Below are 21,172 nucleotides of genomic sequence, written 5' to 3'. Positions count from 1 at the left end.
GTGTTTAGCATGTGTTGTTTTAGCACTCTGTCAGATTAAAAACCCACAAAACAAGTTCACCTTGATCTTTCATGGAAAGTCTAAAATATCTCAGACATACAATCTGACATGAATCTGATACAATGATGTTTTCATCTAGTGAAGGCACAAATAAAGTAGGACTTTTGCTTCACTTAAACCATCAGAAATACAGAACACAGTCTCCAAGCTCTCTTTCTGCAGAAATATGGCCAACAGTGCTGCTTCAGAACAGAATCAGAATCACTGCTTAGCCATCAACAACAGCATCCTGGTGATGCAGGCCAACCTCCCCACCCTGACCTTATCTGGAAAGATTCGAGTGACCATTACTTTCTTCCTTTTCCTCCTCTCCACAACCTTTAATGCTTCTTTTTTGCTGAAACTCCAGAAGTGGACTCAGAAGAAAGAGAAAGGGAAAACAGTCTCTAGAATGAAGGTGCTTCTGAAACATCTGACCTTGGCCAACCTGTTGGAGACGCTGATTGTCATGCCATTGGACGGAATGTGGAATATCACAGTGCAGTGGTATGCAGGAGAGTTCCTCTGCAAAGTCCTCAGCTACCTGAAGCTGTTCTCCATGTATGCCCCAGCCTTCATGATGGTGGTGATCAGCCTGGACCGCTCCCTGGCCATCACGAGGCCCCTTGCCGTGAAAAGCAGCCACAAACTGAAGCAGTCCATGATTGGTCTTGCCTGGCTCCTCAGTAGTCTCTTCGCCGGACCACAGGTAATGCATCCTTCTTCAGTTTGTTAGGACATGGTAATCACGAATATCCTGCCTAAGTTCGAGTGAAAGGCTTTCCAAAAGCAGCACGTACAGTATTCCCTGTTAGCATCTCAAGTCTAGAAGTTAGAGGGTGAGGCTTAATACTGACTCTCTTGTTACCTTAAGCAAATTTCTTCACTTCCATGTGTCTGTGTCTTTATTGATAAAATAAGGATAATTTTAAAACGTATAAAACACTGAACTAGTTAGGATAAAGAGAGTTTGTCTGCCTGCCTGCTGTCCTTTTATTTGACAGGAGATGATAAGTAGGCTGTAAGAAAATGTAAAAGTATTTGCTTTAGGACATGACATAGGAAATGTAAGGAGTAAAGCTGACTCAGAAGCAATTGCTAATTTAAGATACTGCAGAGAAGTAGAAGAAAGCCAATTTTGTAATACTAATTGAATGACAAGTTCAGTTTCATTGTCCATGAAATATTTTCCTGAAGCTATAACCTGTTAATTATTTTTAAATTCCGTTATTTTTTACCTAAGAATTAACACAATAATAATAGATAATGGAAAATATTATACTTTATGTATATCAGTATAAAAATTATGAAGCTAATTTCAAATTAAGACACATTAATAGACTCATGTCAAGACATTATTCAACCAAAGAAATTTACTATGATACAAGAAAGGATGACGCTATTTTACTTTGTTAAACAAATGACTTATTACTTTCAATAAGACTGGATCTATAAAGCACTTGGCTGAAGTTTCTTGATTTCGTATAGCTGATCTTATCTGATTGGCTGCTACTTTGCTACTTCTATTTGCTCCACAGAGTAAGTAGAAGATGTGTTGCTGCTCTCTTTCCAGAAATAAGAGAATTAATATCCAGCTCTTTTGAAAGCAGTGATTTCATTTAAAAAAAAAAAATTTTGAGCCATCTTCCATTGTGTTTTTTTTCTAAAGATTTATTTTTATTATTTTTTCATTGGAAAGGCGGATATACAGAGAGGAGAGACAGAGAGGAAGATCTTCCATCCGATGATTCACTTCCCAAGTGAGCGCAATGGCCGATGCTATGCCGATCCGAAGCCAGGAGCCTCTTCCGGGTCTCCCATGTGGGTGCAGGGTCCCAAAGCTTTGGGCCGTCCTCGACTGCTTTCCCAGGCCACAGGCAGGGAGCTGGAAGGGAAGCGGGGCTGCCGGGATTAGAACCGGCGCCCATATGGGATCCCGAGTGTGCAAGGCAAGGACCTTAGCCACTGTGCCACCGCACCAGGCCCCTGAAAGCAGTGATTTCAAACCATTATGGCAACAGTCCAAATACATACTCCATTAGAGATCAAATCGGACTTTAAGAAACTAAGAAAAGTGTTCTAGAAATAAATATTCTATTCTTTATCATTTTTAGTGTTGCTTACAACTCACTGATGGATATATCCTCTAGTTTGAAAAACACTGATTGAAAAGGATTCAATTACTCCCATTGTCACTTAGCCTGTTAGACTGCTGTCTTCTCATTAAATCCATTTTTTTCTTTAATTGTAGTTATCTACTAGCTCTCTAAATAAAAAGAGGTTTCAACCGTTTGACTGATATATTTTGATGGGTAGAGATGGGAAGAGTCTCTTTATTTCCAGACTTTCACACACAGTAAGTATATATTTTGCTTAACAAAGCTCTTTGAATAAGTCATTTGACAAAGACATAGCCTGGTGTGACCAATTTATATTGCTAGGCTGTAGCGCCCCCTAGTGTGCATGAGAGTCAGGGCGGGGTGGGCCAGGATGGACAAGGTGGCAGCACCTGTCAGCATGTGTGTGAGCCAAGTGTGGGGGTATGTCAAGCCGAGTTAAGCCAAAGAACCCATAGGCACATATGCCAGACAGACAGGATATGGGATGGACTAGAGTAGTCTGCTGCACATACAGGCATGTGCAGGAACTGGGACTGCGGGTGGGCCTGGTGAGGATAATTATGGGTCAAACTAGGCTTCAGTTCCCACTGGTGTGGTTTGGGACCGGGTTTGTGCCTGGCTGGATGGCGCTAGGACATAGCACCCATCAGTTGGTATAGGAGTTGGGACTGGGGACGGAACTGACCAGGCAGCATTCACTGATGTGTGTATAGGTTGAAGCAGATGACAGACTGAACCATACCCCTCACTAGGTGGCACACATGCGAGTCAGGTCTGGAATCACCCCAGGCAAGGTTTCTCCAGGGTACTCCCCAGCTCAATCACTGGACTCAAACTGGCCATGGGGAACATCTTAAGATATGTGGTCTGACCTTGAAGTGCACATGTCAGGACTGAGCATTCTCAGATGCTCATGCTTGTGCAATCGACAGCATGTCCAGAGGCACGCAGGAGACATGACGTCTGGCTCATTTAGACCAGCAGAGGACGTTCAGTGCCATGTCAAAGATCAGAAAGTAAAACAGGTTGGACAACTCTCCTGGCCAAGCTTTGACAGCAAATATCTAAGAGTGCAGGTACACTCAGGTGGACTTGGTCAAACAGTAGACCTTGGAAAGACTTTTCCCAATCCTGGAACAATGAAACCAATGTTTCAGAACTGTCACAACCACTCAGGTAACACCCTCGGAATAGCAGGGTCTCTGAGGTGACACCAAAAGGCCATCCCTTCCCGGGCTGTCAATGGAGTCTGGCAGCAGTGAGTGGTCTCCTTTCGGCCCCCACCAGCCCCCACACCCTGCCGCAGATATAGGAGAAAAAGAAAAATTGGAAGCACTTGTTCCACTCACCTTCCTCCCAACCCTCCCCACCCTAATCAGTGGCCTACATAGGCATGCATCTGTCTCAACTATGCAAACAACATCAAAAATAAAATAAAATAATAGAATAGAATAGTAACTCGATCATGTAAAAAAAAAAAACCTCATTTTCTATTCTTTGTTTTTGTTTATAATTTCTTGTGTTAATCTCTAAACTGACGAAAAAGGTATTTATCTCCTTTCAAATAAACAACAAACAACTACATGCCACACAAAAAAAGAAAGATATCCAGATACCCGCAACAAAATGAATGGATCATTATACTAAACAAAATATGCCAGACATAGAAGACAAATATCACATGTTCTCTCTCATATGTGGAAGTTAGTACACATGGAGGATGGTGGAGGAGCCAAGCAAAGGGAGAGAGGAAGGGTTTGAAAGAAAAAACGGAGAACACGCTGTGGGAGCAGCCCTGATCTAAGACTAAATTGACAGGAAAACATTTCCTAAATCAGGTATGCCCACTCTGGATGTGACATGGCATGGTTTCTAAAGAAAGTCATTTAAAACTGCAGAATTCCAGAGAGTAGATTATTTACAGAAAGAGTTCTTATCCCTAGCTTATCTCTGTAAATATGCAGCATCACGTTTTTGACAGCTTTCACATTCCACAGTTAACTAAGGCCTGCAGGCAAGAAATACGAACCACTCCTTAGTGTTTGGCATAAAGCTGTGCGGACTAAAGATATGTGGAGGCTTGCCCTAACACACAGAGAAGTCACATAGAATGTACTTCTCAATTTGCTAAGAGGTTTAGACTCAGTAAATACTTATCACACATTTACAGAACACCAGCATCATGATACAATATAGCAGTAGCTTGCTCCTAACAGAAACCATAACAATGACGATGATGATGATGATAAATAATAGTCATAAGTATTCATATATATGAAGAAACTAAGCCTGCAAAGATACAACATGCCCAAGAGTGTGGTCTAATACATACAAATGTTGTTATGCCTATCTGCCCTATAGCTAGAGCTTTGGACTACTATACCAAATTAAGTAATCTTTTATATTTCTTTTATTTCTTAAGAAGGCTAGAAAAGAAAATAAGAAATAGCCTAAAGTGAATAAAGATGGTCAAAAGACATTTTAAAAATGTGGTTTGCTAAAAAGAACTTTTTAAAATATGGTTTGCATTAATAAGGGCACATCGACACACAAATCTTAATCATGAAAATAAGATATATTTGGTGCTAACTTTGTGCCAGGTACTATTGTCAGGTACTTTACATGACAAACTCATGTCATTGTCACAATAGTTCCTGGAGGTAGAGCCTATTACAAACTTTTTTTTTTAATTTTTGTTTTTGAAATTTATCGTACAATTGTGTATAGTCTGGGATTCCCCTTCCCCCAATTTCCACCCCGCAACTGATTTTTCCCATAATGTCACAACTCTTCATAAGGAGTTACACTTCCATCAGTCTGCAATTTACAAACTTATTTTACATCTAAGGAAACCCAAGCACACCATGTGAAGATACCACCTTGGGAAAAGATTAGTTAATAGTGTAATTAATGGGGAGTAAAATCGAGGACTAAAGATAATACTCTCAGAAAAGAACACCAGGGCCCGGCACGGTGGCGCAAGTGGTTAAAGGTCCTCGCCTTGCACGCCCAGGATCCCATATGGGCGCCGGTTCTAATCCCGGCAGCCCCACTACCCTTCCAGCTCCCTGCCTGTGGCCTGGGAAGGCAGTCGAGGACGGCCCAGAGCTTTGGGACCCTGCACCCATGTGGGAGACCCGGAAGAGTCTCCTGGCTTCGGATCGGCATGGCACCAGCCGTTGCGCTCACTTGGGGAGTGGGTCATCGGACGGAAGATCTTCCTCTCTGTCTCTCCTCTCTGTATATCCGCCTTTCCAATGAAAAAATAATAAAAATAAATCTTTAAAAAAAAAAGAAAAGAACACCTGTAATTGATTATGAAGAAGTAAAACATAATGTTTTTGTTTAAGGTGAAATAAAACCAAACACTGATAAGAACTGGGGCTAAGGAAAAAACAAAGAGATAAATTAAGGAAATCTAACCTAAGGTCAAAGCAAGCACTGAAAATTAAGTGGGTCCCTGTAGTCATAATTATAATAATCATCGCCTTGTGAGACAAAATAAACTGAAACCAGACTAAAGCAAACCAATTTATGGACAAGATTATGAAAGAAAGAAAGATTGTCCAGTCCTATGTGAGGCAACATTCTGAGGACTTCAAGATGTAACATGCCTACAGACTAATTCAAAAATGAACTTTAACAAGGTCAGCTTGCAAAAAATATGGAAAGGTGAAAGGTTCACTTCGTAAAACGGAAAAAAATTGGTGAGGATCACAAGATAAAATTAGTTGAATGCACTTACTCAAGTCTCTTGATTTAGTGATACTATAATCACCATGCTCCCTCTAGTGGAATCATTTCAATATTACACTTCCCCTCGAGGATAAACAAGATCTAAACCCAGAAACCAACATTTTAATTACAAATAAGAGGGAAAGGATTATTTTTGTGCTATAGTATATTTTATAACACTCTCTTTTAAAATTTAACTATACTCCTTTTCTCCACACCTCAAGAAGAAAATATCCCCGGACCTGGAGCCAGCACCACCGCATAGCAGGCTGCACAGTAGGTGGGCACCTGTTCTTGTCCCTGGTGCTCCACTTCCAAGCCGGCTTCCCTCTAGGGTCTGGGAAAGGAGCTCTGGGCCCCTGCACTCACAGCGGAGCCCTGGAAGATGCTCCAGGCTCAGCAGCCATTCTAAATAGTGAAACACATCATTCCAGAGTAACTTTAGTAGACACCTCTACTGTATTCAGTGAGGTAGAACATATTTTCATTTGTTTAAGGGCCACATTTACATCTTTTCTGTGAACTCTGCTCATGCACTTGTATCATTTTTAAAAGCAAATGTCACTGTAATAGGAATGTCTGTCTCTAAAATAATATTCAACTATGTGCTCATATTTAGGGAGAAACATTTTAATGTACCTAAAAGTGAGAAAACAAATAACATTTAAAGTTGTGGCTGAAACAACTCCCCCAAAATTCCTATTCCTCTAGATACATTCGTACTTTCCTAAACATTGTTTAAAAAGTCAACATCTAGTTATAGTTTTAGAGAAACGCCTACTGGCAGTAGGCCTCAGCGTAGGTCTGGGTCACACCATCATCAAGGTTACCAAGCGCCATGCATCCTCAATCCGGCAATAGAAAACTCAACCCAGTCCCTGGTATCCCTACAGTGACAAATCACCTTGCTGGCTAAAATGGCATTCCAGAATCGATTAGCCCTGAATCCTCTGACCACAAGCAAAGGGGAAACCTGTGCCTTCCTACAGAAACAGTGTTACTATCATGTTAATGAATCTGGCATAGTAGAAACTGGGGGAAAAAAATCTCTAATCAACAAGTGATCAATATGGGCAAAAATTCAGGTTTTAACGTCTGGGAATCCCCCACCCTAGTAACTTGGCTCATGCCTATCTAACCCCACTAATAGTTATAGGCCTTTTATTAACAATTGCCCCTTGTTTTCTAAGGTTCTCCAAAGAAAAAACTCCACAAAGCCTCATGGGTCACTGTCAACTGTTACTCCACCCCTACATTCTGGTGCCCACAGAACCCTCTCCAGGCCACAGTTAGGGACTACGCCCCTCTCCAACAGAAAGTAGCCAGAACGACTTCATCGCCTCTTTTCCTATTAACAAGAGTCTGGAATGATGACTACCAAGGGAATTGGAGGCAAGGGGCTGGATCGGCTCCAGACCCAGTATGTCGCCCAGGCTTCAGCCCAGAACAGGAGGGGCCACAGGAGCCAGTTATATCATCAGCCTGGCAGGATTCCAGCTGACCAATGGCACACCTGAATGGACAGTCCCTACATAATTGGGGCATAGACAGCCCCTTGCCAGCCCACGTGTCTAGAGGAGTAAAAACTCCCAAACACGTATCTCAGCTGCTCTTTTTTGCCTTCTCCATCTTCCCTCCACTCGGTGTGAAGGGAGCCCAGGAGCAGATTTTCCAATAAAGCTTCAGTTACGACTAGGGGAAAAAAAGGATATGATTAGGGATTCTAGTTTTATTGTTTGTTTTGTTTTTTGTTATTTAGACAGCATGTTATAAGGATAGAATACTGGAGGGAAGAAATTCAAATATTATTTGGAAAGAAAAATAGCATGACATTTGTATTTCCATTTTTTTAATTTACACAGCTATACATCTTCAGGATGCTCCACCTAGCAGATGGCACTGGGCAGACGGAAATTTTCTCTCAATGTGTAACCCACTGCAGTTTTCCACAATGGTGGCATCAAGCCTTTTACAACTTGTTTACGTTCAGCTGCCTTTTCCTCATTCCTCTTCTCATCATGCTGATCTGCAATGCAAAAATCATCTTCACCCTGACACGTGTCCTTCATCAAGATCCCCACAGTATGTATTCCTCAGATTTAGTGAAATGGACAGTTTTTGAACAGAAATACTCAGAGTGGCTCGCAACTATCATCACATACTGTTCTTTTTGTTTTGTTTCTATCCTTTGAATTATTTCGCTTTATACAGGGTAAAAAAAATTTCTATTTCAAAATAGTGACACATCCCATCCTATTCCCCCTCCATTCCCCAACCTACTCCATCCTACCTTGTTAATGTTTTAAATGAAATTCTTACCATGGCACAATTACTGTTCATTTCACAAGCCTAGGCCTAACTCTCCACTAGGCAAATAATTCAACAAATAGCAAGTGCAAGAAAACACACACACACAGTTTCTGGAGAATATAGACAAAGGCTGAATGTCATAACTAATCCTCAAAATGTCCATTTTGCTCAAAGAGTTTTTTTATAATCTGTATACTAATTACTAAAGATAAGAGAAACCAGGGGACAGATTTATTCCACTGAGCATATTGATTTACAGTTGGATTCATTCATTTTGTTGCAAAATATTTTGTTCCTTTTATTGCTGAGTAATATTACATTATACACACACACACACACATTTCACATTTTCTTTATCTAGTCATCCCATGATGGACATCAGCGTTGATGCCATTTCTAGTTACTATAAACTGGCGTGCAAAAAATAACTCTTAAACGCTGATTTCATCTCATTTGGGTAAATTCCCAGGAATGGGATGGCCAGTCATATGAAAAATCCATATTTAGCTCTCTAAGGCTCTCCATACTGTCCTCTGGATTAGTTGTACTAGTTTACATCCTCATGAACAGTGGATTAGGGTATGTTTTCCTACCCATCCTTACCTACAGTTATTGCTTTTTGATTTTTTTGCATGGTAGCTGTTCTACCTGTGGTAAAGTGAAGCCTCACTGTGGTTTTTCTTTGCATTTGCTTAGTAATCCTGAACACTTTTTCATATGTTGTTAGCCATTTGTATTTCAGTCTTTGAAAATTAGCTGTTCACATCCTCTGTCCATTTCTTAACTAGGCTTTTTGTTATTGTTGATTTCTAGAGCTCTTTATAGAAATGGGATATTAATTCTCTTATTTGCATTTTAAAATATTTTACGCCATTTTGCTAGCTGCCTCTTTGTTAAATGTTTCCTTTGCAGTACAGAAGCTCCTTAGCTTGATTTAATGCCATTTGCTTATTTTTATTTTAATTGCCAGTGCTCTGGACTCTTTTCCAAGTGGCCTTCTTCTTACAAAAAAAAAAGGATTAATTTATTCTAATTGGAAAGGCAGATTTACAGAGGGAAGGACAGACAGAAAGATGTACCATCCGCGGGTTTACTTTCCAAGTGGTCACAATGGTCAGAGATGAACAAATCCGAAGCCAGGACGCAGGAGCTTCATTTGGGTCTCCCGTAAGGATGCACAGTCTCAAAGTTTTGGTTCATCTTCCGTTGCAATCCCAGGCCATAAGCAGGGAGCTGCATGGGAAATGGAACAGCTGGGACACAAACTGACACCTAAATGGATCCCAGCTTGGATGTGGAAGATCAGCCAAACGACCCATCATGCCAGGCCCTTCCAAGAAGTTTTGACCTATGCCTATATTCTGAACAGTTTCCCTGACATTTTCCTTAGTAATCTGACGGTAGGTTGTAGATTCAGATCATCGATCCATTTTGCATTGGTTTTGGTAAGAGGTTTAAGGTAGGGGATTTTTCATACTTGTGCACATGTAAATCCAATTTTCACAGCACTCTGTACTGAAGAAACTGCCCTTTCTCCCTGGATTTATTTCAGCTTGTTTCTCAAAAATTACTGGGCTGCAAATGTGTGGGTTAATGTCTGGAATTTCTATTCTGTTCTATTGATCTGCATGTCAATTTTGCTGCAAGTCCAGCCTGTTTTGATTACAACTGCCCTGTATTACATCCTGAAGTCTGATACTGTGATACTTCCAACTTCATTTTGTTGTTAAAGATTGCTTTAGCTATTCTGGGTCTTTTGTGTTTTCTTATAAGCTCTGGCATCATTTTTTTCTAGATTTGTGAAGAATATCATAAGTATTTTGATTGGGATCACACTGAATCTACAAATTTCTATATACATTTTGATTATATTAATTCTTCTAATGAATGAATATAAAAGATCTTTCCATGTTTCAGTGTCTTCTATCTTTTTCATTAAAAATTATACTTTTCAGGCCCAGCACAATAGCCTATTGTCTAAAGTCTTCGCCTTGCAAATGCCAGCATCCCCATATGCATGCTGGTTCTAATCCTGATGACCCCGCTTCCCATCCAGCTCCCTGCTTGTGGGTTGAGAAAGCAGTCGAGGACAGCCCAAAGCCTTGGGACCCTGCACCTGTGTGAGAGACCAAGAAGAAGCTCCTGACTCCTGTGTTTCAGCACAGTTTCAGTTGTTGTAGTTGCTTAGGGGTGAATCATCAGATGCAAGATCTTCCTCTCTGTCTCTCCTCTTCTCTATATATCTGACTTTACAATAAAAATTTTTTAAATCTTTTTAAAAATTATAATTTTCATCATAGAAGCCCTTTGCATCTTTGATTACATTTGTTGCAAGGTATTTAAATTTTTTCATCTATTGTGAATAGGACTAATCTTACAACTTCTTTCTCAGTCATATAATGGTTTATTCATAAAAAGGTTATTGATTTTTGTCTGTTGATTTTATATGCTATAGCTTATTAAAGTCTCTTATGAGTTCCAATATGCCTTTAGTTCTCCTATATAGGGAAGCATGTCATTTGCAAGCATGGACAGCCGGAATTCCTACTTTTACTTTGTATCCCTTCAACTGTTTCCACAATCAAATCCTTTATATCCTCATAATATAAAATATGTGTGCTCTGTGTCCATATATTATGGAATATTACTGATTAGCTAACCGATTCACGTAAATTTGGCAGATGTGGTTACACCATTTTTGCTTCAACAATCTAGCACATTTCTCAAAACTAAAATTTATGAATTAAATAAGTGCAATTATGGTTATGTGGCATGCAAAAGAAATGTCATTAATGGTATCATGTGTAAGTTATATCTGACACAATCCAAAATGAAAATAATGTTACTTATTATGGCATGGCAATTCTCAGCAGATATTCTCAAAAAAAAATAATCAGAGTAAAGTTCTATAATAGATATTTGGGCAGTTTGTACCTCCCAGCACAAAATGTTATTTGAAATTTCAAAAATATCATATCCATTCCATACATATAATTCTTTCAAAATCTTATCCTAGAAAAACTCCGTTCTCTAAGGGCTGGATAGGAAGGAGAATAGAAAGATAAATCCTCAACAATGGTTAGTATGAATGTGAGCACTGAAGGAACAGCACAACCAAAACATGCAGAAGCAGGGAGAAATAATCAAATAATACATTTTCAACTAATATGTATAAACTAGTCAGTACTGATTGAAACCGTGCTAAGTGGGAAACCATGGTAAATAAGGCAACCCTAGTAAATACTTTAATCTGCCTTTCTGAAGTTAAACAGTAAACCAGTAATTAGATGTGACAATTCAAAAGCAGGATCAACACAGAATGTTTCAAGTGTCTCTAAAATGGGCATGTTTATACATGCTCATTTTACCAAGTCCAAATGTTTTTGTTAAGATGTATTCATGTATTTACACTGAGAGGAGGAGAAAGGAGGAGTGGAGAGAGAAAGAGAAAGAATGCAAGAGATACAGGGAGAAAGAATAAAAGAGAGAGAGGTCAGCTGATTCACTCCCTAGATGGCTGCCGTGGCCAACAGTGGGCCAGGCCAAAGGCAGAAACCAGGAGCCCCTTCTGAGTCTCAGATGTGAGCATAGGGGTGAAACATTTGGACCATTTTCCACTGCTTTTCCCAAGTCATTAGCAGAAAGCTGGTTTGGACGTACAGTAACTGGGACATGAACTGGCACCACATAGGATACCAGCCCAACAGGCAGCAACTTAATCTGATATGTCAACAATGCTGGCCACTCAAAAAATTGTTTTGTTTTTTTTTTAAATACATTGTTTCTATTGATTGTTTTATTGCTTTCATGCCATTGAAATTTGCAGATACTAAAAAGGAAAGGAAAGAATGTATATAAAGAGCAAGGCTCTTAGGGCAATTAGTTTTGTCTGGTCAAAAGCACCATTTAGGGAGTAAGCCAGCAGATGGAAGATCTCTGCCTCTCCCTGTCTTAGACAAATTTTTAAAAATAAAGAGAACTAAGCCCTCAGCTTCAGGAGAGGCAACTTAAGGCAGTTAGTCCATTAATACCAAAAGTTTTCTTCCAAGAGAAGCAACCTGTGAACTTCCAAGGTGTATTGTAGATCAAGAAATTACAAGTTTCCTAGAATGAAGCAAACAGCGGAAGTAGATCATTTGAAGCAGCACACGCATCCATACTTGATTCTCATCAAGTGGCAGAGACACTGAGTGAGCACGTTTCGGTGTAACACCAAACTCAACTCAGCTCAACTTCTGTCTATGCTCTCCAACTTACATTTTAAGAATTCTAGTTCCCTGTATTTCAAACCCAGATTAATTTGGTAAAAACTAAATGTTAAGAGCAATTGCATTTTTAGGTTTTCTACTTATTTTCAACAGTAAAAAAAAAAAAACTTGGCATAAAAAATATACTTTCCAAAGAAATGAGCACTATGAAAAACACTGGGAATTTTCTCACATTATATTCATGTATTTATATTCATGTATTATGAGACTATGTAATTCTCATCTCCTTTTGGTGGTTTTTCTTTTTTTTTTTTTTTTTTTTTTGGATCTTGTTAGAAAACCAGTCTGTAACAACTATTCTTTATCTAACAGAACTACAGTTGAATCAATCCAAGAACAATGTACCAAGAGCTCGACTGAGGACCCTCAAGATGACAGTTGCTTTTGCCACTTCGTTTATTGTCTGCTGGACTCCCTACTATGTCCTGGGAATCTGGTATTGGTTTGATCCTGAAATGTTAAACCAGGTGTCTGAGCCAGTTAATCACTTTTTCTTTCTCTTTGCCTTTTTGAACCCATGCTTTGACCCCCTTATATATGGATATTTCTCTCTGTAAGCAGCAAACTGAAAGTCACTGAAGAAGGGCAAGGCACAGAATTTCTTCACTGAGAAATGACAAGCAGCAAGGCTGCAGCTTACCTGCCTGGAAATAAGCTAAGAGTTAACCTTAAACTATCATCCTAATCCTTTCAGAGACTGTACTGTCAGTGTCTGCTGTAGGAAGAAAACAAGATTTTTTTTTTCAAGGAAAAAACACTACCGAGTATGCTTTTATTATCATCTGCCAATTCTAATTTTCTGTAATAGATTAGATGGATTTATTATTACTTTCTCCTTATGTAATGATGCAAAAATATTTAAAATAACCGCAGCTTAAAGGGGAAAAAAACTTAGACATCACAGCACAGACCTTACCTTAGCATGTCAGTTTCTCTTTAAAGGGGGCAGAGGAGCAGTGACAGCAATCTGCCATAAAGTGACATAGAAAACAGAGATGGATGCTCACTGTCCAGAGACCCACTTCCTTCCTGTGGTTTAAAAAAAAAAAAATGTTAATTTTCTCTTTAGCCTCAAAAGCATTCTGACATGACAAAACTATGAATACTCCTATTTCATCCCACTGGCATGCTACAGGCTCTAAGAGGCCTAGCTAACTTGCTAAACAATGAATGTGAGGACGGGGATTTGCACAGCAGTTTTTACATTCTTGGAAGCTGTAAAGTCTGTGGAGTTGTAGAACAAAATGTCGAAAACAATATTTTAAATATAATTAAGAAAAGCCACGCTAATTATGTTTTATGCATAACTGCTCTTAACAAGGTAGGATATTGTTTGCCTATCCCTTGATCTCACTGAATCCCTAACACATACATTTCTAGGAAAAAAAGTTAAGCAAGTGCATGACCAAAAAAGATGTTTGATACATGAAAGGAATTTGGGGGAGAACATCATACAAAGCAGAGCATGAGTGTGAGGGAGGGAAGAAAACTGCTTTCCTCACAAATGTGAAGCTGTCAGCGACTAGTAGTCACCTTAAATACTACGGTTTCCAAAACGCATCCACACAACAATCTTTTACTTAAGAGGCCTGTGTCTAACCCTTCCGTGAAAAATGCCACAGTGTGAAAGCAATAAGAGTAAATATTCATTTACTAGGAAAACATAAGGAATTGAAAAGCAATTAAACCTTTACTTAATATTTATATGATAGATAAGAGTCACAAAAGACAAAACAGCCTCCAAATCTATTAGGCAGGTGAAATTTTGTAAATTGCTGACAGATTTCAAGTCCTTCCTTATTTTCTTCCTTTTATACTTTCAGCCTTGCAGTGTTTGTAATTTTTTTCTTCTTCCATACCTGTATCATTCCATATTGTGCTACTATGATAAAGCGCTTGCAGCCAGGTTACTTTACAAAAAGAGCTCTTTTTTTTCTTTGTGTTAGGATTTCTGTTTGTCTTTGGGCTTTCTTTTACTTTGTTCTGCTTTTTCGTTTCCTGGGTTGCTCAAAATCCAGGGGCTAGCTCTGAAAACGGATTTCCTGCTGGAAGGTTCCCAAGAAAATTCAGGGCACTGCAAGAGAAAGGGAGTTGTGCACGTTGTCTTCTGGTTGCTTTCTCTTATACATTCACTAATTTTCCACCATGGGGTCTCCATCCCGGTGGTCCTATTTTAATTGCTCTGAATGACCCAAACCATAAAAATGATGGGTTGATTAAGTTCACTCTGTCTTAACAGTTCACAAGTAGAATTAAACTTCAACCCATGAACCCTTGAATGCACTCAAACTGTGTCTAAAATGCAGCAACTTTATTTTCCATTCTATCTCCTCTTTTGTACATTTTCTTTCTTCTTTTTTTACTAAACTGATTCCTTTAATTAACCAATTCATTGCTCAACTCTACAGATGAACTGTACAAGGCTGAAGATTTGTAAGGTACTAACATGCTCATATTTGGCCTGGATACTCATAAAAATATCTGTTATTCTTCTAAACAGTAGAGGATTATAGACCAGTTGCAATAATAATGATCTTCTGCAAGATTCTATATCTTTAAATTTACTCTCGTCTTACAATAACTTTTACTTCCGGATTTACAGGCAAAAATAATGCATACATACATGGTACAATCTAAGGGCTTTATTACTCATTGTGCAATGAATATCTCTCGGCTTAATTCGTAGGTGTTCGCAAAACTTCTATTCAGATATTTACTGTGTTGTTTATTTTTAATCAACCAAAGGGCTATTCAGTCTTGATGCAGAGGTCCCTAACTTGTGGCCTACATACAAAACTATATTTCAATGTTTTTGCTTTGGTTTTATTGATAATACTTTATAACATCATCCTGAGAAGGGACTTAGAAACTATATGAGATTCCCAAAGCAGCTTATTACACACAAAATGGTTGATTCTCTACCTGATTTTGTATGTTTATAAGGAAGTTGATTATAATAAAACTGTTTCAGAATGTATTCATTAGATTTATAAATGCATAATAATGTTGCTATTAAAACTAGGTTACCTCAAAATGTTTAATCATTATTATCTGAGAAACATTTTCCAAATTGTTATCTAATTGAAACACAGAGAGCTCTCAGACTGGTTTACTCCTTAAATGCCTGCAACACCCAGGGCCACCATACCAGTGGAAGCCAGGAGCCAGGAACTCAATTCAAGTCCCCCTTGTGGCTAGTAGGAACCCATGAGAAATTCTGAAAGTTTAAAATGTAATGAAAACTTCACACATTAACTATGTGAGCATAATGCAGACATGGATTTAAGCTAAAATTCATAGCCCAGAAGTAAACGTCTTTTGGTTTTTAATTTATCTGAGAAACATAGGCTGACAGCATTCCCATCTGCTGCTTCTCTTCCCCAGTTTCCTCAAAGGCTGCAGCTGGAGTGGGACCCAAGCGGGGAGGCAGCAGCTCAGTGCAGGCAGGAATCATCACTGCTGACTGAGTCACTCCCAGAGCAGGTGGGGGCTGCACTGCTCAGAAGCCAGAGTCAGCCATCAAACCGGGGCGTCTAATACAGGACGTGATTACACAAGGTAATCAGCATCGTAACTGCTCGGCTAAACACCTGTCCCTAAATGTGACTTTTGAAAAAAATATCAATCCACTTGATACAGACTAGTTCATATTTGATATTATTATAGTCTTTTATCCTATTTCCAGTTACATTAAAGGTGAAAATTCCTTGGGAAAAAAAAAAAAAGGAAATGTTCTGCAGAGTGAATTCAGGCTACTAGACAGCTAAGATTTTATATTGGTTGCCACTTCCTTTATTCAGCCTATAAAAGTATTTTCAAATTGTATTTATTTTTAGAACACATTTTAGTAAAAAATTGATGAAAACTAATAACTAACTGAACAAGAATTACATTAACTCAATTTCAGTCTATTAAAAAACACATAGTAACAGGCCGGGTGCTGGTACCCAGTGGCTAAAGTCCTTGCCTTGCATGCACCAGGGTCTCATATGGGCACTGGTTCATGTCCCAGATGTTCCACTTCCCTTCTAGCTCCCTGCCTATGGCCTGTGAAGGCAGTAGAGGATGGCCCAAAGCCTTGATACCCTGCACCCAAGTTAACAGTGAAGCTTGGAGGTGGGCATTTGGCCTAGCAGTTAAACTGCCGATTAGGACACTCATGTCCCACACTGCAAAGCCTGGATTCAATTCCCAGCGTCAGTCACCTGCTACTGAAACAGCTCAAGGACTTAGGGTCCTATCACCCTGGATTGTGATACCTGGATTGTGGGATACGTGGATTGTGTTCCTGGCTTCCACACTGGGCTAGGTCCAGTCATCCTGGGCATTTGGATAACAGAGCAGAATACCTGAAGAAATAAATTAAAATGCTTTGAAAAATTAAAAAAATTACTGTAATTTTAAAAGTTACATAAGAAAATGAAAACACAGGGATAACAAATACATGAGAAAATGTTAATATATTGGTATTTCTGAATCCTTCTTAAACTTCTATTCCTATGAATTTCTGTAATTCCAAATTTCCACAGTATGTTTATATTTCTTTTGTAATGTGAAAAATACAATAAATATTAGATGTACTTGTGTGTTTTGGCATCTCTCTTCAGGCTACAAGGCCTTCTGCTATAAGACACAGAAACGACAGACTTGAGTCTGTGTTTTCCATGTCATGTGGCAGAATTTGGTTTACTCAGAACTAGAAAGCTTTCTCCACTTCCACTGGGCTTTCCACTCATGATTGGAAGTTAGCTGTGACCATAGGAAGTCTCAAAGGCAAAAGAAAAGGCATTGTCTCATTATGGAGCCCTTCTCCAGATCCTCTCAAACAGGCCAAAAGAGGGACACATGACAATGTTTGAACCAATCCCAGCAAAGACAGCAAGAGATCATCCTGCGCATTTAAAGGTCATGATTCATTTTCTGGGACAGAGCTCAATTGCTCTGAACATGCAGCAACCTGGTAGTTTATCTAGCTCTTTGTGTGTGTGTGTGTGTGTGTGTGTGTGTGAGAGAGAGAGAGAGAGAGAGAGAGAGAGAGAGAGAGAGAGAGAGAGAGAATGGATGATCTTTTTAATCAGAAAACTGACAGCATTATCTTGCGGACAACCACCAATTTCCCAAAACAAAAGAGACTATATGTGCCACAAATTTAAACAGGTACTCAATCTTCAGATTAAACTCCGGGAAGCCTCATTGCTCTTTTTCTTAGTTGTGTCTGGGAGTGGCTTTTCATTTTCCAATATTTGTGCATCAATCACTGATCATTAGTGAAAACAATCACTGACTTAAAACATTGTAGAGTCCCATCAAGTCTTGCATATTTCTTATTGCTCTAATTAGTGCGGGAGGGTAACTTCGGAAAATCCTGAGGAGTTGATAGTGGTATCACAGAGAAAGCCCAGCATCAATTCCTGAACAAAATGTCACACTACAACAATTCACTGCCTATATGATGCCAAAGACCAGCTCCAGCTGAGTTCAGAGCTCATCCATTTTCTGTTGCAGAAATTCCTTACACTTGCTCTGAGCCAGCCAATCAAATGATGAGTGACCCTTGTAGTGATAAATGTCACACACACAGAGGAAAACATCATTGTGATGTAGTTTCCACTAACATGAAGGCTGCATTCCCATTGTCAAGATTAGTTTATAAATCAGTGTTCCACTGAATTCACAGTCAGTGTCACTTACAGACTCCTACGGCAGTCCCAGGAGATACTATCACCGTGAAGGCAGTTGTACTGCAACCATAGCTACGGCCTAGGCTTGCCTAGACCACAGGTCTACTACGACAAGCATTCCTTTGTTGATTGTGTGTCAAGATCAGAAGAGGAAGGAGAAGGAGTACTCTGAAGCATACATGTCATAGGGAAAGACTATGAGATGTGGATTGAAGAGGACATCTGTTGTGTTCAACTTAGATTACCAAGATGCATTAAATTTTCCTCTCAAATGTGACCTTGTCTAAAAAAAATTCATGTATGTCTATATTCTTTTTACATATTTTTCTCTACAAGAGTAAAAGTTTAGCAAAAAGAATAATATAGAGATATCAAACAGTATAGGGAGAATTAGTGACAAAGAGGAAATAAGCTTAAGGAAAGAAAGAAGTCATTCCTGATTTTGAATTAAAGTTAACCTTTTACTTACAAGTTCCTAAGTCTTTTCGCTCATGTCTCTACTAGCTTATCTTGAACACTCTGGCTCTCTCTTACTAACTATAATCTAGCCACATTATTACAGAGGGTTTCAACTACAAAATGCATTTACAAATGCAAACATGATATACCTTGAAGTGCAAAGGGACTTCAAAAGGTCATGAAAAATACATGGTATGAAAATGCTACATTGAATTTTTAAATAAGTTTTACACAAGTTTAATAAGTTTAATATTCTAAGCTTTAAAATCATAATAATTTTAACACTTTGCTGCATTTTCTTCGCCTGTAGACTTTCTACTCATACAAAGTTTTTCTTGAAAATATTAGTATGACAAAAACAGTGATTAACAATCATGATCAATGGAGAAAGAAAGTATATCGCCATGTCTCTGCTATGATTCATTGCATATTCTATTTCCCCATAAACTTTTGGAGGTAGCCTATTAGTTGCAAGTGATTTGAAAAAAAGATGAGTAACCATTGGGCTAAGTCGGTAAGAATGGCCAGAGGTAAATTCTCTAAGGAGATATCTGCTTGCATGCAGAGAAGCAGCAAAAGCAAAGTGTGACACGCAAACATCCTAGCACAGGTGTGGCAAGTGTCAAACTGCTCAAGATACACAGCTTTCTGTGCTGTTAATCAGCATTGATTACCCTCCCTGGAACATGTAAAGCCCTCTGTTGCACATACAAATGGATCCTGGAACAGAGGAAAAGCTGATGACATCCAAATAAAATAAATTAATTAACAATTCTATAGCAGTGCTAATTTCCTAGTTTTGACAAATGTGCCATAATTATATAAGATAGTATTATTGGAGGAATACTCTCAAATGTTCTGTACTATCTTTGCATTTTCAGTAAACATAAAACAAATTTTTAAAATAAAGCTATGAAGCTATGGAGCTTTGCCTTTAGCTGTAACTGCATTTCTGCCTATAAGAACACAGGCAGCACAGCACAGAGATGATGTAACTCAAAAAAGAGAAATGATCCTAACGAAAGTGGAAAAGGAAAAATCATTCACCCACATTTTGAACAAGACAGAGAAGGGAGCTCTCTGAAGTTACAAAAAAATTCACTGCAATCTGTGAGAAACTAAAAATACGCTCGGGTCAAAAAAGCAAACATGTGCTTTGTCACTCATCAGCTATTGATAGCACACTCAGATAAAGTCATGTGTACTTAACAAACATTTGTTTAAGAAAATGCTCTAACTGTGTCCCAAACCTTGAACACTCCGACTCTGAGTAACACCTCACTTTCCACTCAGGGGAATTCTTTCTCTAAACCCATGTGTGGCTCCCAAGCCTTACTGTTTGAAATGCTACTGAGTATCTCAATCTTGGGTAGAAGATCTAAGTCACTTTGACACAGAGAATCAGCCTCTATTTCCAGCCACAAAGCAGAAGCACAGACACGGGGTATGTGGGGGCATTTTACATCTATTTTAACTTTGGAGTTTCCAAGAAAAAAAAAAATACTGAGCCCATTCATACTTTCTTTTAAGACTATCAACAAAGCACCATACTTCCCTCAAATTCCTGTAACAGATCTGTCTTTTCCTTTGCAGAGTAAGGTATCCCATGACTCCAGGGAATGTGGAATCCCTCCTCGCAATGAGTCAGAAACAGTTATGTTCTTGATGGACTTTCACGTTTAACAAAGAAAAGCATTCATACATGATTATCACCAAACCTAAAATAACCCCGGATTTAAGAGGCATCCTTAGTTTTGTGCTGATGCAAAGGAAAAAATAAAATTCCTGCTTAGGTATTTCAAAATGGCAGGAGAGGGGGTTAGGTAGACAACACATTCTTTAGCTCACAGTTCCACAGGTCAGCTGCTTGGGAATTCCAGAAGCTGCATCAAGACACCAGCTGAGTGGTCCAAGGTGGAGGGTCCCAGAGTTCTCCAATCCCACCAAGCTGTTGACAACTAATACATAGAAGATGCCAAACGCTAAAGAAAACAAAACAAACAAGGTTACAGCTATCTTTCCTTCTAACATTGTCTTCTGCTGGGGTCCATGTAGTGCATATGGGGGACACAAAGGTGTGGAGAGTATTGTTCCATGGCAGGCAGGGCTGCAAGGAACTTCCCACTGCATGGCAGGACCCAGCAGATGTCTCTACAGGGACCTGAATGCAGCTCCACCTTCCTTTGCATGGACTGCCCTGTGGAAGAATTCTGTAACCCATTCAGGCATTGTTTGCTGCTGTGGAGCTGGCTTTTTACTATTAGTGTGAGCTTGGAGGTTAATGTCAATAATAAGGTCTTACCAAAGGGCCTTTAATTATTCATGCTGTCTTGGCTGTCCACATTGACCTTAGGCTAATGAAGGGATCTGTGTTTAGCATTTCACGCTTTCCTTGATCTTTAGGTTCTCCTTTTCTTTGAGTTGTAGAATAAGAATTGTAGTAGGAACTTCTATTGAGTCATTAGGTGAAACAACTGGCAGAATTATTCTGGGATACACCCACTTGACCATGACATCAAAAGTCTGTGCCAGAGCTTGTGAGGGTTTCTGTATTAATAAA

General features: G+C 39.1%; 1 protein-coding gene across 2 annotated transcripts; it reads left to right on the top strand.

The window, feature by feature from the left end:
• Positions 1–226: 226 nt before the first annotated feature.
• GNRHR (gonadotropin releasing hormone receptor) lies at positions 227–13,029 on the top strand. 2 transcript variants are annotated; one of them, XM_040966967.1, is made up of 3 exons: positions 227–748; positions 7,757–7,976; positions 12,785–13,029. In XM_040966967.1, the coding sequence occupies exons 1-3, from the start codon at positions 227–229 to the stop codon at positions 13,027–13,029; spliced, it is 987 nt and encodes a 328-aa protein (XP_040822901.1). The 2 variants fall into 2 exon arrangements, with proteins under 2 accessions (XP_040822901.1, XP_040822902.1); XM_040966968.1 differs by having other exon boundaries at positions 7,885–7,976; positions 12,785–13,027.
• Positions 13,030–21,172: the final 8,143 nt, after the last annotated feature.

The sequence above is a fragment of the Ochotona curzoniae genome, unplaced genomic scaffold (assembly GCF_017591425.1).
Source record: "Ochotona curzoniae isolate NIBS_2020 unplaced genomic scaffold, NIBS_Ocur_1.0 scaffold_4506, whole genome shotgun sequence".
NCBI lineage: Eukaryota > Metazoa > Chordata > Mammalia > Lagomorpha > Ochotonidae > Ochotona > Ochotona curzoniae.
The sequence above is the reverse complement of the archived record's forward strand: the minus strand, read 5'-3'. Positions and strand labels throughout refer to the sequence as shown.